Here is a 12,662-nt window from a genome sequence, read left to right as displayed (position 1 = left end):
ATAAGATCAGGGCTGCGGGTTTAGGTTGGTGTGAGAAAACCTTTTCTAACACTACAACTGGCCTCACTGGTCTGGAAGCCTATGGAACAGATACTTACAGAGCACAGGGAACTGAACGAGAGATGTCACAAGCTTGCCTGGCAGGCAGAAGATGTTTTTTTAAAAAATGTAACTAGGTCTTCATTTTTAAAAAGCAAGAGATTTAGAATACAGTTTGGGGGCTTCCACTGAAAGGCTGGAAGGCTGGAAGCCACAAGGGTCAGCTGGGGCCAAGAAGCTCCTGCCCACCGGCAGGGAGCACATATGCCCCAGCTGGCCCCGTGCCCACTGTAGCCCACCGGACTCTCCCCCACTCACATCACCCCTGCACAGTCCAAGGCAGTCCCAGACAGGTAGCTGCATCTCTGAACTCTGATGGAATGTTTGGGATCCTGACACCAAGAAAACACCCCCTCTCTCAAGCACTGACTATGGTCACCTAAGTCCCTCTGACAATTAACTAGAATGACCACTAGACAGGTTCCCCAAGAGAAGACGTGCTAGAAAAATGCTGGACAGATGCCAGAGAGTGGGGACGGGTCAGCCTGCCGGAGCTCACAAAAACAGAACACTGCAATCCTTTTTTTAGCTAAAGAATGTCGATGAGGCTTATTCGACCAATGATGTAAGAAACTGTAGGGTTCCTGGATCTTGCCAAGAGTCACGGGCAGGAGTCGGCAGCTCCTTTCTCTACCTACACTGGAGGGAACTGGACAGTTTCACGGAACACACACGACCGCCGGCCATGTTCCTTACACGGGGCCCTCTCTCATTCCTCACGGCACCTGAGGAAGTGGTTGGAGAGACGGGGGTCCCTGAGCGAGGAAGGCACGGCTCCTCCTGGCTCCAAAGCCCAGGCAGCTGTTACGATGGTTCTCAAAGAGTGTGCAAGGGGACAGTCTCCTCCTGAAGAGGTAACATTAAAAATACAAACGTACCGCATGTTTCTCCTGTTTTGTTTTCAGGCAAACACCCTGAAGCATTTCCTGACATAGGACTCCCAGCAGATAAAAGGAGAAGAGAACTGAAGTTCAAGCTCAATGTAAAAGAGTGAGTCACGACTACAGTGGCAATTTTTAAGCTGTTGCAGTTCTTAAGCTACTGGAGAAGAGACTCCAGTAGGGCTGATTCCTCTCGCTGACAGCCAGACAGCCCTTCCCAGGGCTCCCAGGACCGATTCCAGAGGAAAGCTTTCTTTCTCTCTTTATAATGGGCTTGCATGAGGCTCTGCTGAGGTCCCCTCCCAGCCACTAGCACACAGCCTAATTACTTAATTGCATGACTGGCAAGATTCCTTCCAAGACATTTCAGGGGCTCACTCAGCTAAATGACACAGCACTGCCATCTACATCCATTTAGCAAAATGAGTTTGTTCTCCCCTCAAACTGGAGAGAAAAAGCAACAGCGGGGCCCCACGTCTACCTGGATTCGAGTAACAATGTAGCCTTCTCGTTGAAGAAAGGGGCAAGCAGGTTCAGGAGCTCGCCGCCTTCTACACTCTGGTCTCCGGGGCAGCCAGGTTTGTGGGTTCCATCGTCTAGAATACTGGAATCCGTGTGCCTCAAGTATCCGTTTTTGCAGCCCCCTTTGGGATAGTCTTCCGTGACCTGCAAATCAGAACATCTGGTCAAAATACGGACCTTGGAAGAGAGGAGGGGCATACGTGGAGAGGGAAAGAACGGAGACCGCGAGCAAATGAGCAGCACAAGCAGGGCAGAGAGCAGGCTCCAGCTCACAGGTCCACACATGCGCCTTGTGGCCGGGCGGGCAGACACTCCCGCAAGAGCACGGAGAGCTTCACACCACTTTTCCTCACCCTCACTTCCCTCATCCACAAAATGGGGGGGAGCAATGCCACCTCCCAAAGGGACCATGAGAATCAAATGAGATGACTGATTCACCTAAGGTCCTGGCACAGTGTCCCGCCCACCATGGGCAGGTCCCCCCACCTCACGACCCAACCCTTGTGAGTTAAGAAGGGTATGGAGCCCACACCATGAACAATGCTTTAGATGTCCATTAAATACTACCTCTCGTGATGTATCCTCCCATTACAGAGCAGAAAGGCGTCTTACTCTTTACAGAGACATCCTAATTAACATGACTTTGATTTGTCTCATTAGGAAAGTAGAGGGTTCCTAATTCCTATGGAGATGTTATTTACGGATCCACCTTTTGGGGTCACTGAGGACCCCACAGGAGTGGTACCAAGGATTCATCTAGTTAAAGCTTGTACTGGGCATGTCCTGAGGTGCTTCAATTAGCATTCTCCCCCCACTTTCCAAAGCTGTAAATTTCTTCCACCAGTCTATAAATAACTCCCCTTGACTGCATTACTGCTGGTGATATACACACTAGCCATCACACCCCTCTCTCACACTTGTAAAATGATTAAGATTTTTAAATGGAAGACCAGACCCATACAAATGAGCTGTTATTTATAGGGTCTTGTTTGCCACCAATCTAGTTATTAAATCCATCTAAATAAGTACCCTCCAAAAAAGGAAAAGTCTAGACTATCATAATACAAAGAGAGAGAGCGTTTCCTGAGCACTTAGTACATACCTTTCTATTTAAATATCACAAAAACTCCAGCAAGAACGGATTATCTTCACTGATGGAAAAATTCAGGTGTAGGGGTGAAGCAAGTGCTAACTGAGGTCACAAAGATAAAGACTAAGACTCAAAATCAAATCTTTGAATTGCTTTGCTTCCCAAAACCACCTATATTTTAATGATCTTGCATTCATGACCTCAAGAACTTGAACACCTTAAAGGTTACAAAGGCCAGATCTGCAGCCTCCTCGGTCCCACCGCATCCTAGTCTTTCCGGTTCTTTCAACCTTCGAGAATGTTTGTCCCAAATGCCTGGTATCCACGTGACTGGAGGAATGTTCTCCAAAGGAGTCACATTCTCACCAATGCCCACACGACACTAAGCTGGATTCCAGGTCAGGAGACTGGGGAGGGCCTCTGAGTGTCCTTACACTGCAACCAAGTGATCTGGGGCTGCACAGAGTCCAGAGACAGGGGCTCTTGTCCCAACTCGGTCACTGACTTACCCTGTGCCCTGGAGAAATCCCCTCCCCTCAGAGGTCTCAGCTTCCAATGCATAAAACCAATGGGTGGCGTTAGCTCTCCAAAGATCTGACCACGTCCAATATCCAATGCCTGTTACTCTTACAACAACCCTGTTTTTACTGGCAACTCCACGTCTTGCTGTTTCTCGACTGGCTCCAACACCCGCTTGTAACTCCTGGGAAGGAAGAGACCCAGCGTCTCTACTCTCCACCACACACAGCAGGCACTCGAGACAGGCAGAACGAACAGAAGAGAAAACGGATTCATTCCAAACTGGAAGACCGGCTTGGGCACAGAGAGGGGAGGACAGAATTGGGAGTGGACTGCGGCGTGCCTACCTTGTCACTCTGCTCCAAATGCTGGTCACTCAGGAAATTATTCTCGTCATCTTCTCCAGTTCTGGTCATGTCCTCGTCCTCCTTGCTAGCCAGAAGCTACATGGAGCATGGAATGGTGTGAAAATGCAACCCAAAAAAGTACGCAGCATGAATATGTATGAATAAGTCACTGATGTCTTTTTTTTTAAATGCAAAACAAAAAACAAACCAGAAAGGAGGCAGAAACAAATGCCAAAGCCAATGAAATAAAAATTAACCAAAGTTAGAGATGCTAGTTCTAGCAAATCACACACAGCTGTCTAGGATTGAGCATAATTGAAGGACAAATTCCCCAAGAAATAACGAAAGCCATTTCCCCCTGCCCTCGCAGGGCCTTCCCTGAGCTGCTGTAAATCGAATGTGCTGTCTGTTGTGTGGCTGCCATTCCTGCAGTGGCTAAATTCACTTTCAGATTATATAAAAGTAACAAGATTTTGGAAAAAAGCTATTGATGGAATTGAAAATATCAAATAGCAAGAAGGCAGTAAATGAAATTTATGCCGTGGCCGATTTATGCATCACTTCTCCTATTTAGCACAGGGCATAAACCACTTTTTGGACTGTCACACATCTGAGATGGACAGTCCCAGCCATGCTGTCATTCTGCTGACAAAAAGTCCTCATCACTAATGAGTATCGAGCTTGCCTGATGAAAGCTTTATGCTTTGGAGATGAAGAACAGTGTTCTATAACGACTGCATAAATCCCTACTGCTTTCAAGAAGTGCAAATCCCAAAGCTCCCACATTCTGCAGAATGGACGGCACAATGTTCTCAAGAGGGCCAGATCTCAGCTCGGTGCAAGGGCGAAAATTCTAGCCCTGGGGCACCTGGATTAAACCAAATAAAAACAGAGGAGAGGTAGCCACACCCAGGGAGGTCATCAGTCAAAGCTGTGTCAGAAATTGCCAAATCTCACCTCACGGATGAAACTGGAAGCCCCACCCCGGCACGTCAACACCACACACAGCCCGGAGTCACTGGCGGGGCGTGTTGTACATACGAGAGTTGTAAGGTCCCGTCTCTACAGTTTTATTTATCAATTCCTACATTTAGTCCAGACTTTTCCCAGACCAACGTACATTTTTCTGATCTTCCCTTTATAGGAAACCCTTATTTTGGAAAAAGCAAAGAAAACGAAGCAAACTGACTTCATGAAGTCATTCTATAGAAAACTTTCCAGGACCAGAACACATTCAAGCTAACCATATCCGAATCTGCCATCGGGATCAAACAGGACTGATGACCTTACACATCAGAGCTACCTAAACTGCCGAGCATGTATAGGCTAGCCATGTGTGAACATACTTCCTAAGGCATAAAAGTTTCTACGTACGGATGAGGAGTTTCCCTGCATCAGCATCTTCCTTCATCCTTAAAACACTCTCAAGTGATAAAGACTAACTAGAACTAGCAAACTTGGGGGAAATACAAAAGGTCTGACTACTGCAGAAAAAGCACTGGCAGTATCTTCTAAAACGAATAACCTCCTGGCCCAGGAATTCCATTCCTAGGTACTCACTAAGAAAAATGAAAACAGATGTCCCCGTAAAGATCTGTACATGAATGCTGAATGTTGGTATCAACTTTTATCATAATATCCAAAACCCGAAACAATCCAAATGTACATTAACAGCAGAATGAATAAACAAGTTTTAATATATTTACACACTGCAATACTACTCAGCAATAAAAAGAAACACACTGTTGGTTCAAATGCCATGGATGAATCTCAAAAACAGTGAAGTCAAGTGAAAGAAGCTTTATACAAAAGAGAGTGTACTTGATGATTCTATTTTTGTGAAAGTCTAGGGCAGGCAAAACTAACACATAAGGGCACCAAAGAAGAAAAATGGCTGGGGGTAGTGGCAAGAATTGATAAGGGTCTTGAGGAGGTGTGGGTTATACAGGAACACATTATTTGTAAAACTTAGCGAATACAGACTTAGGATATCTATATTTCAATGTATGTAAACTTAACCTTAAAAGAAAAAGTAACCATAAACATACACTGAGGTTAAGATACAAGTGTTGAAGTATTTCAGAGGAAAGAAGCGTACCATATTGGTAATTTACACTAAAATTTATCCAAAAGGGAAGATGGAGGGACGATGGACATGTGGGCCATGTTAACAGGAGAATCTTGGTGGGGAGTCCGAAGGTGTTCAGTGTCAGGTTCTTCTCGCTCTGCTGTGTTTACATTTCTTCAGGATAAAACGCCGAGGGAAAGTCTCTCCCATCTTTTAAAAAACAAAACGACAGTCTCACTCTGATTCTCCAACAGCTCTGGTCACTCAGCGTTCCCTGCCTCTCCAAGCTTCTTGAGAAAACGGTCTACCCCCACCTCCTACAACTGACTTTCGTTGCCAACACTCTCTAGATTGCATGTGCGAGGTCCCCAAAGACCGCCTCATACAAGAGACAGAACACACGTGGGCCTAAGGAAGAGGGATGGAGAAGCTCCTCCCCGGGCCCGTGGATGAAGGACGGGCCCCCGTTAGTTAAGCTAAGCGAAACACTGGTCACGCACACCATTCCAGGTTGAAATATCAAAGTCATTCTTCGTTTTCAGAACCACCACCACACCGCGGTGTGAATGGTGATATACTCAATACAGTGAAATAAAGATTAACTTTTGTTTCTCTTTACCTCTGCTGACTTGGTCAAAATGAAAAGTAAACTCAATTTCCAGCAATGGCCAAGAAATTAAATGTTGTAGACACAGAGAAATGTCCCTCGCTCCACGTGTGAATGGCTCCTTGGCAACTTCTCGATTTTTCCTGCCTTCTGAGAGTACTTGCCCCTCGTAGACACCCCTCCTGGGAACACAGCCCCATAACAACTGTGCTCTCCTGCTTCCACCCTGGCTTCCTGGGCTATGCCTCCTTCATCTGCTTTGCTGGTTCCCCTTCCTCCTCCAGGAAGAAGTTCCCTCCATCTCAAAAGGTCAGGCCCCTGTCCCCATGTTCCGTTAGCATTCCTCATTCCTCCTCCACAGCTCCCACCGCCCGCAACACACACACACACACACACACACACACACTCGGCAGCTACCGCCCCTCTGCTTCCCTGCACCCCAGACCAGATGGGGCAGTTCTAACACCAACGCCTGGTGCACAATAAAACACTGCTGAAAGACCAAACAAATGAATAAAGAATCCTTCATAATGAGAGCTGAGACCAAAGGGTTTTCAGCATGACCTCTGGTCTTGCTACTCCAAGAGCATTCTTCAGAGTACCAGCTTATGAGAGATCCAGACTGTTGGGCCCCACACCAGGCTCAAGGAACAGGAATCTTCATTTTAACAAGATGCCCAGGAAAGTCACACGCACATTAAACTTTAGCAGCACTGCCTGTGGTGTCACAGAAACAACACTGAACAGAGTCAGAAGAAGGCTCTAGTCCCAACTCTGCCACTAGCTTACCAAAAAAATTAACTGTTTTACTGAGTGCCTACTACATGCCAGGCACTGTGCCAAAGGCCCTTTATAAATAATGTAAAATTCCTAACTTATGAAGTCAAAGTCTTAGAAATCCTCCTCCTTCTAATGAAATTCAATCTGCTTCTGACAAACTAAATTTTATTCTGCCACTAAAGCAGAATTTAACAAGCATCCCCTCCTTCTGAGCACCATGTCTGTCCTCCAGAGTCATACGTCTTTTTCTTATTCAACACAGCAACCCTTCAAATACCTACGTTCAATTAAATTATGCCCCTCAATCCACATTTTCCTTCCATCCAAAAAAAAAAAAATCTTTGTTTTCTAGCCATGTCTAAAACTGATGACGTAAGTGAATAATAACAGAGACTAGCTCCTTCTACACACTCACACACGTTTCCTGCACCCCACCCCGGAGAGGGGAGGGTTCTGCACAACACAGGGCCCGTGGTTTGCAGGGCTCACCCCCTGGACTGTATGCTGCTCCAATCACTACGGCACATCAATCCTCAACCACATTTTATAATACGCAAGAACCAGTAAATGAACATAAAGAAGGAGGAGCAAACCGATTAGAGATGATTTTCATGCCCTTTAAAACCAAAGGACACCTGTCCCCAGTCTTCTGTTTGTTTCGTGGGTTGTGAGGTGAGCGGCCCACATGCGGGAGCAAGCACTCTCTTCATCAGCCGGGGGGACCACTGCATGGCAACCGTGTTGAAGACAAACCCGACAAACTACGTCAAGGGCCTTCTACTATTTATACCCTTCATCAAATTACAAGTTGCAGGGGAGGCTATATGTGAAAATAAATTAGATGCCTATTTTATAGCTGTACCTATCTCTATCTATACTTTTGACCTAGCAATTATGTACATATCTGGGAATACAGTCTAAGGGGGGGGGAGCCTAAACCCAGAAAAATATTTGTGTCCAAAGACACTCATCAGGTAATTTAAAATAGTGAGTCACTAGAAACAATCTATATGTCCAACAGTAACGAGGCCGTTAGCTCAATTTCTGTGCATCCATAAAATACAGTTAAGATGCTATAACATAACAGCAATTAGAAAAATAAAACAGGAAACAAAACCGTATATGCACTGTGGGCCTGCACGTGTTCATAAAAACAGAGAAGGAAGGATTCCAAAATGTTAATTAACTGTGCATGTTTTAAAGTGACAGGATTGGGATAATTTCTTTTCTCTATTTTAACCCAATGTTTTGGGCTAATTAAATATTGGAGAAAAATACTGAATTTTGAAAACACGAAAAAGATTTGCTCTCCTCCCTACTCCCCCACCCACCCATCCCCCAATATACAGGCTCCCAGGAGCAGGAATGGTGCCCAGCCCCCGCTCTGCAAGCCCTGCGGTTCAGAAAAGGCTGTGCACAGCCTGGGCATCTCCAGGCCTCATCAAAAGAGAACTACACGCATACCCAGGGCATGGCAGCCTCCTCCCTTTGCCATGCCACCCTCGCCTAAGCGACCGCTCCTCCCTCGGCTCAAGATCACTGTGGGAACAGCTTCCTTCCCACGAGGAATTTCGGACCTGCCCACCCCATTCCGGGGAAAGACAGGAAATGGCTACAAAGGACAAGGCTTTTCACAGGGAACATCAAGTTGAAGTGCAAATCTGACAAACGATTCCAATCTGAATCGGCTGGTATTGAGATCTCAGAGTGGGAAGAGGAAAAAGCCTCTGTTCTCCAAAGGACATAATGGGACATTTAACAGATTTTTTTCAAAGGGCAAATGAACAAACAAACTCGCCATTTACGACTCAAACGAAGTAGGTGAAGAATGAGCTGCTTATTAAAAATGCTGCCTTGGAGAAAACTAACCAAGAGACTTGTTTCTCCCTAAATGGACTGCAGATATTCTTAGTTTCCGAAATTATCTGGAGCCTGGGAGGCTAAGATCAATAACGTTCCTGTCTCAAAGGCAGCAGATGGCCAGAGCGCAGCATCAGTACCTGTGAGCGGCTCCCACGTTGCGGGGGGAGGAGACAGCGTTCGGGCTAACAGAGCTTTCCCCAGAACGCGGCAACAAGACCTCCTTGACCTGGCAAGCTAGGCTGAGTTCAAGACAACCCTGAAGACTGAGAAGACCAAGAAGACTGAGGGGCCCGGGACCCACGGACAAAGGCCCTCCTGCCCTTGCGAGTAACAACAGCTCCAGTCCTCTGAGAAAGGCTAACGGAGGCCCGGGCCAGGCGCTGTCCGTGGCGGAGTGAAGCCAGTCAGGGGCTGAAGGGAGGAAACAAGCTCTTCCTCACTGGCACGATTTCAGGGTCTCCCTGCTGTACGCACGGGCCAAGAACGGAGACTCAGAGACAGCACCTGACAAAGACGAGCAGACACACAGACGGGACCGGGCTGGATGTGGCCCCCCATCTCGCCCGGGGTGGGAGGGCTGACCGAGTACACGAGCCCAGCAAACTAGAGGCCTCTTCATGGTCCTCCTGAAGCCACCATGATTTAACCTTTCCTGGCCCCTTTGGACTTTCAAATGCCACCAGCAGAAAATTCCCACAGCCCAACGGCTCAGCTCGGACAGGCTGTGGACTCCCCGCCGCATCCTGTGCACAAGGCAGACTGTGGGAGCCCCCAGGGTATGTGCGGGGATGACATTATGTCCAGTCAAATCCATCAGTCCAGAGGCCACAGGAGTGAGGAGGTGCACAAAATTCAGAAGATTCATACAAAAATGAAATATGTGTTACTCATTTGTTTTTCAACATTAGTGGATTTCTTAAAGCAGCATCTACACTGCCCAAATTACCTGGGTGATGCGGCAGCTCTCCAGATTCCTCTGAGACCAAACCGCTCACCCAGATGTGCCATCTGCAGCACAGGGCCCAGGGCCGGACCCTGGCGTCAAAAGCTATCCAAAGATAGCCAAAGTGTCCACGCAGACACACCCCAGACTTCCAGGGAGGCTGCTGACTGACCAGGGCCCTCGAAAGCACATCCAGCAAATGCAATCTCAGCAGGGCCTCCTCGGGACAGATGCAGTCCGGAGACATCTAGGGGGCCGGTACCATTTTGTAGTTAGCGCAGAACACGACTGTCTCTCCTTACCTCAGATTGTCCTATCGACTCAAGTCTGTCACCTCCCTGGAAACCCATGCAGGAGAGATCAAAAATGGTTTTCTTCAGGTGCTGGTTGTCTGTATACAGTTCCTTCACTAGCTGTATGAGGTCACTGACCTGGGGGATAAGAGCAGAGAGAGAAGTGGCTGCCCACGGCCGACCTCGGTTTCCCAGGGCCCCCGCCCTGCACACAGACCTTCCTGGCTTCTCAGCACCACTGCAGGGGGCGGTGGCACAGGCAGCCGACTCCACTCTTCCGGCAGCCCTTCAGGGTGCAGTGAAAACGCCACTAGCACACCTGTATTCTAATCCCACAGCCACCCCTCCAAAGCCATGCTGGGCTGAGCCTCCATTTCCTCATCTGTGATGTGGGCTACTGTGGGAATTGATCAGAATCATGGTCACAGTGCAGTGAGGTCCTGGCACAGGCTACTATGACAGCTAAGACGATCTCCGTCTGGTACATGAGGCCCCCTGAAGGACAGGCCCCCAAGACTGACATTTCTGAGACTGTGTCAGGGCCTTCTTTTAGAGCATCAACCTTCTTCTTTGCATACCTACCTAGCGATGTCAGTAATAATAATCATCTTCAATTACAAAGCAGTTTACAGCTACTAAAATACTCCCACAAGCTTTAGTCATCCATTCCTTACAAAAATCCTGAGGAGGTGGACAGGCTGGAATGACTATTCTCATTTTACAATGAGGAGCCGGCGTACAAAGAAGTTTATTGCCCAAGGCCCCATAGCTGGGGATGTGTGGGCAATTAAAGGACATACAATGACGGCCAAAGTGCCTCACTGTGGGAAAAGTGGGAAATGGCAGCTGCCTCCACAGAGGCAGAGCAGGCCTGGAGCTGAGATCCCAGGGCTCCGAGTCCAGTGCTCCTCCTTAAGGCATGGGTCTCACTGGACCAGGTACATCAGCAGTTAAGCAACACCACCTTTGTTGCCTATAAGCTTCAAACCCCAATGGCCAATAATTCTGCAGATTTCTTAATGGAGTGAGCATTAGACCCTCCTGTAAAGTGGGAAAGCTCCCCCTGACTACACAGCAGATGTCCAGTACAGCAACACATGAAGACAAGCTGGACCCAACCCTCGAGGTTGTAGCGAGAAGAACAAAACATTCTGACTCTATAAACATGGACTAAGTGCCAACCATGTGAACTGCCTCATGCCCTGAAACATTGCCACAGGAGGTGCTGTCAGCTGCCTTCATCTTCCACATTTGCTTCGTCTTCAAAAACTAAGATGCTTCAATGCTCCTTGCTCTGCTCCTCCCAAAGATACTGAAATTTTTAATTCTCCTTTCTATTCCTTACTTTTAGTACCTTACATCTACTTTCTCTCTCTGTCTCTGCAGAGAAGGCCCTCCACCTAGACAAACTCCTATTCACCCTTCAAAACCCACTTCAGGCCTCACTTCGGCTGAAAAGCTTCCTCTGATCAAGAGAGCACTCCCCAACCCCCGACAATTAACCTCTCTTTCTCTGCTGCCTCTGCTCTGCATATCCGCCCACTTCGGCAACCCCTGCACCCCATACTGCACACAGCTGTTTACACGTCTGACTACTCTGCCAGAATGTGAATTATTCCCAGGCAGAAACCGAATCTGTCATACATACATGATAACTGTATAATGAATCAGTCTCCTCTGACCTCACACTTCCTACTCTTACCAGTGCTTGTGAGGATCCTGAAGTACTAAACCACTCTAATCACACCAACAATCTACAGATTGAGAAACCTGGTTTCTAATTTTAAAGAGAGATTTAGTTATCAAGTCTGGATCTTTATTCTTTCAGAAAGCACGTATTAACGCCCACTGTGTGGGGTAGGTACTGGAAAATGAAAAATAAGTAAGGTACAATCACTACCTTGAAGATGCGCACAGCCTGGTGGGGACAGAGACGAGGAATCGGATAATTCCAGATCAGGATGTGCACGACATCAGTGCAGTTAGGTACAAGAGGAGAGGAGAATGACCTGAGGGAGGGCCTGGAGAGCATTTGCTAGAGAAGATCAAGCTTGGGCTGGTCCTCCAGTCTGAGAAGGAGGGTGTCAGGCACGGGGGAGGGCATGCCAGGTAACAAACACAGAAGGAACAAAGAAGGAGCAAAGACAGGCAGGGAGAGAGGGAAGAAAGGAGAGGAAAGGGGCTTTCAGATTCTCACACCTCGGATCAGGAACACAAGAGGCAACAAATAACCAACAAAGGACCAAAAGTTAACAGGTCAATATACCTTTTTCTTAAGTTCTTCTTGAGAAAAATGTTCCACTTGAAACCGATTGGGCTCTTCAAGGCAAATACTCAGATAAGATGTTTGATCACTATAAAATGAAAATGGTTCTTCTGCAAAAAAAAAAAGGGGGGGTGGTGAGGGAGGAGGAGAAAAAGCATATCAGAAATAGATCCTTCCAAACCCAATCCTAGTATAATCCATATAAGGCAATTTGAATTGGGAGAAGTGGGGGTTGTGGGGGTCGCTACAAGGGGAGTAAGTACAAATGGGGAGTTGAATGTACCACCTTTGGAGCAAAAGTAATTTTCCCTCTTTCTCTACAGGCTGATATTTCAATGTATGGTTTCATCATGGGCTGCAGGATTTCACTGTGGCCTGTTCTGA

General features: G+C 47.3%; 1 protein-coding gene across 2 annotated transcripts in view; it reads right to left on the bottom strand.

The window, feature by feature from the left end:
• CDK5RAP2 (CDK5 regulatory subunit associated protein 2) overlaps positions 1-12,662 on the bottom strand; it is a 168,972-nt gene that overhangs the window by 64,896 nt on the left and 91,414 nt on the right. For both annotated transcript variants that reach the window (XM_044265030.1, XM_044265031.1), the window contains exons 17-20: positions 12,279-12,388; positions 10,022-10,150; positions 3,459-3,554; positions 1,462-1,646 (exon numbers count right to left, since the gene is read on the bottom strand). In XM_044265030.1, coding sequence (XP_044120965.1) covers positions 1,462-1,646; positions 3,459-3,554; positions 10,022-10,150; positions 12,279-12,388 — 520 coding nt within the window. The remainder of the gene's footprint in view (positions 1-1,461; positions 1,647-3,458; positions 3,555-10,021; positions 10,151-12,278; positions 12,389-12,662) is intronic.

Source organism: Neovison vison, chromosome 9 (assembly GCF_020171115.1).
Source record: "Neovison vison isolate M4711 chromosome 9, ASM_NN_V1, whole genome shotgun sequence".
Classification (NCBI taxonomy): Eukaryota; Metazoa; Chordata; class Mammalia; order Carnivora; family Mustelidae; genus Neogale; species Neogale vison.
This window is presented reverse-complemented; position numbering and strand designations above follow the sequence as displayed.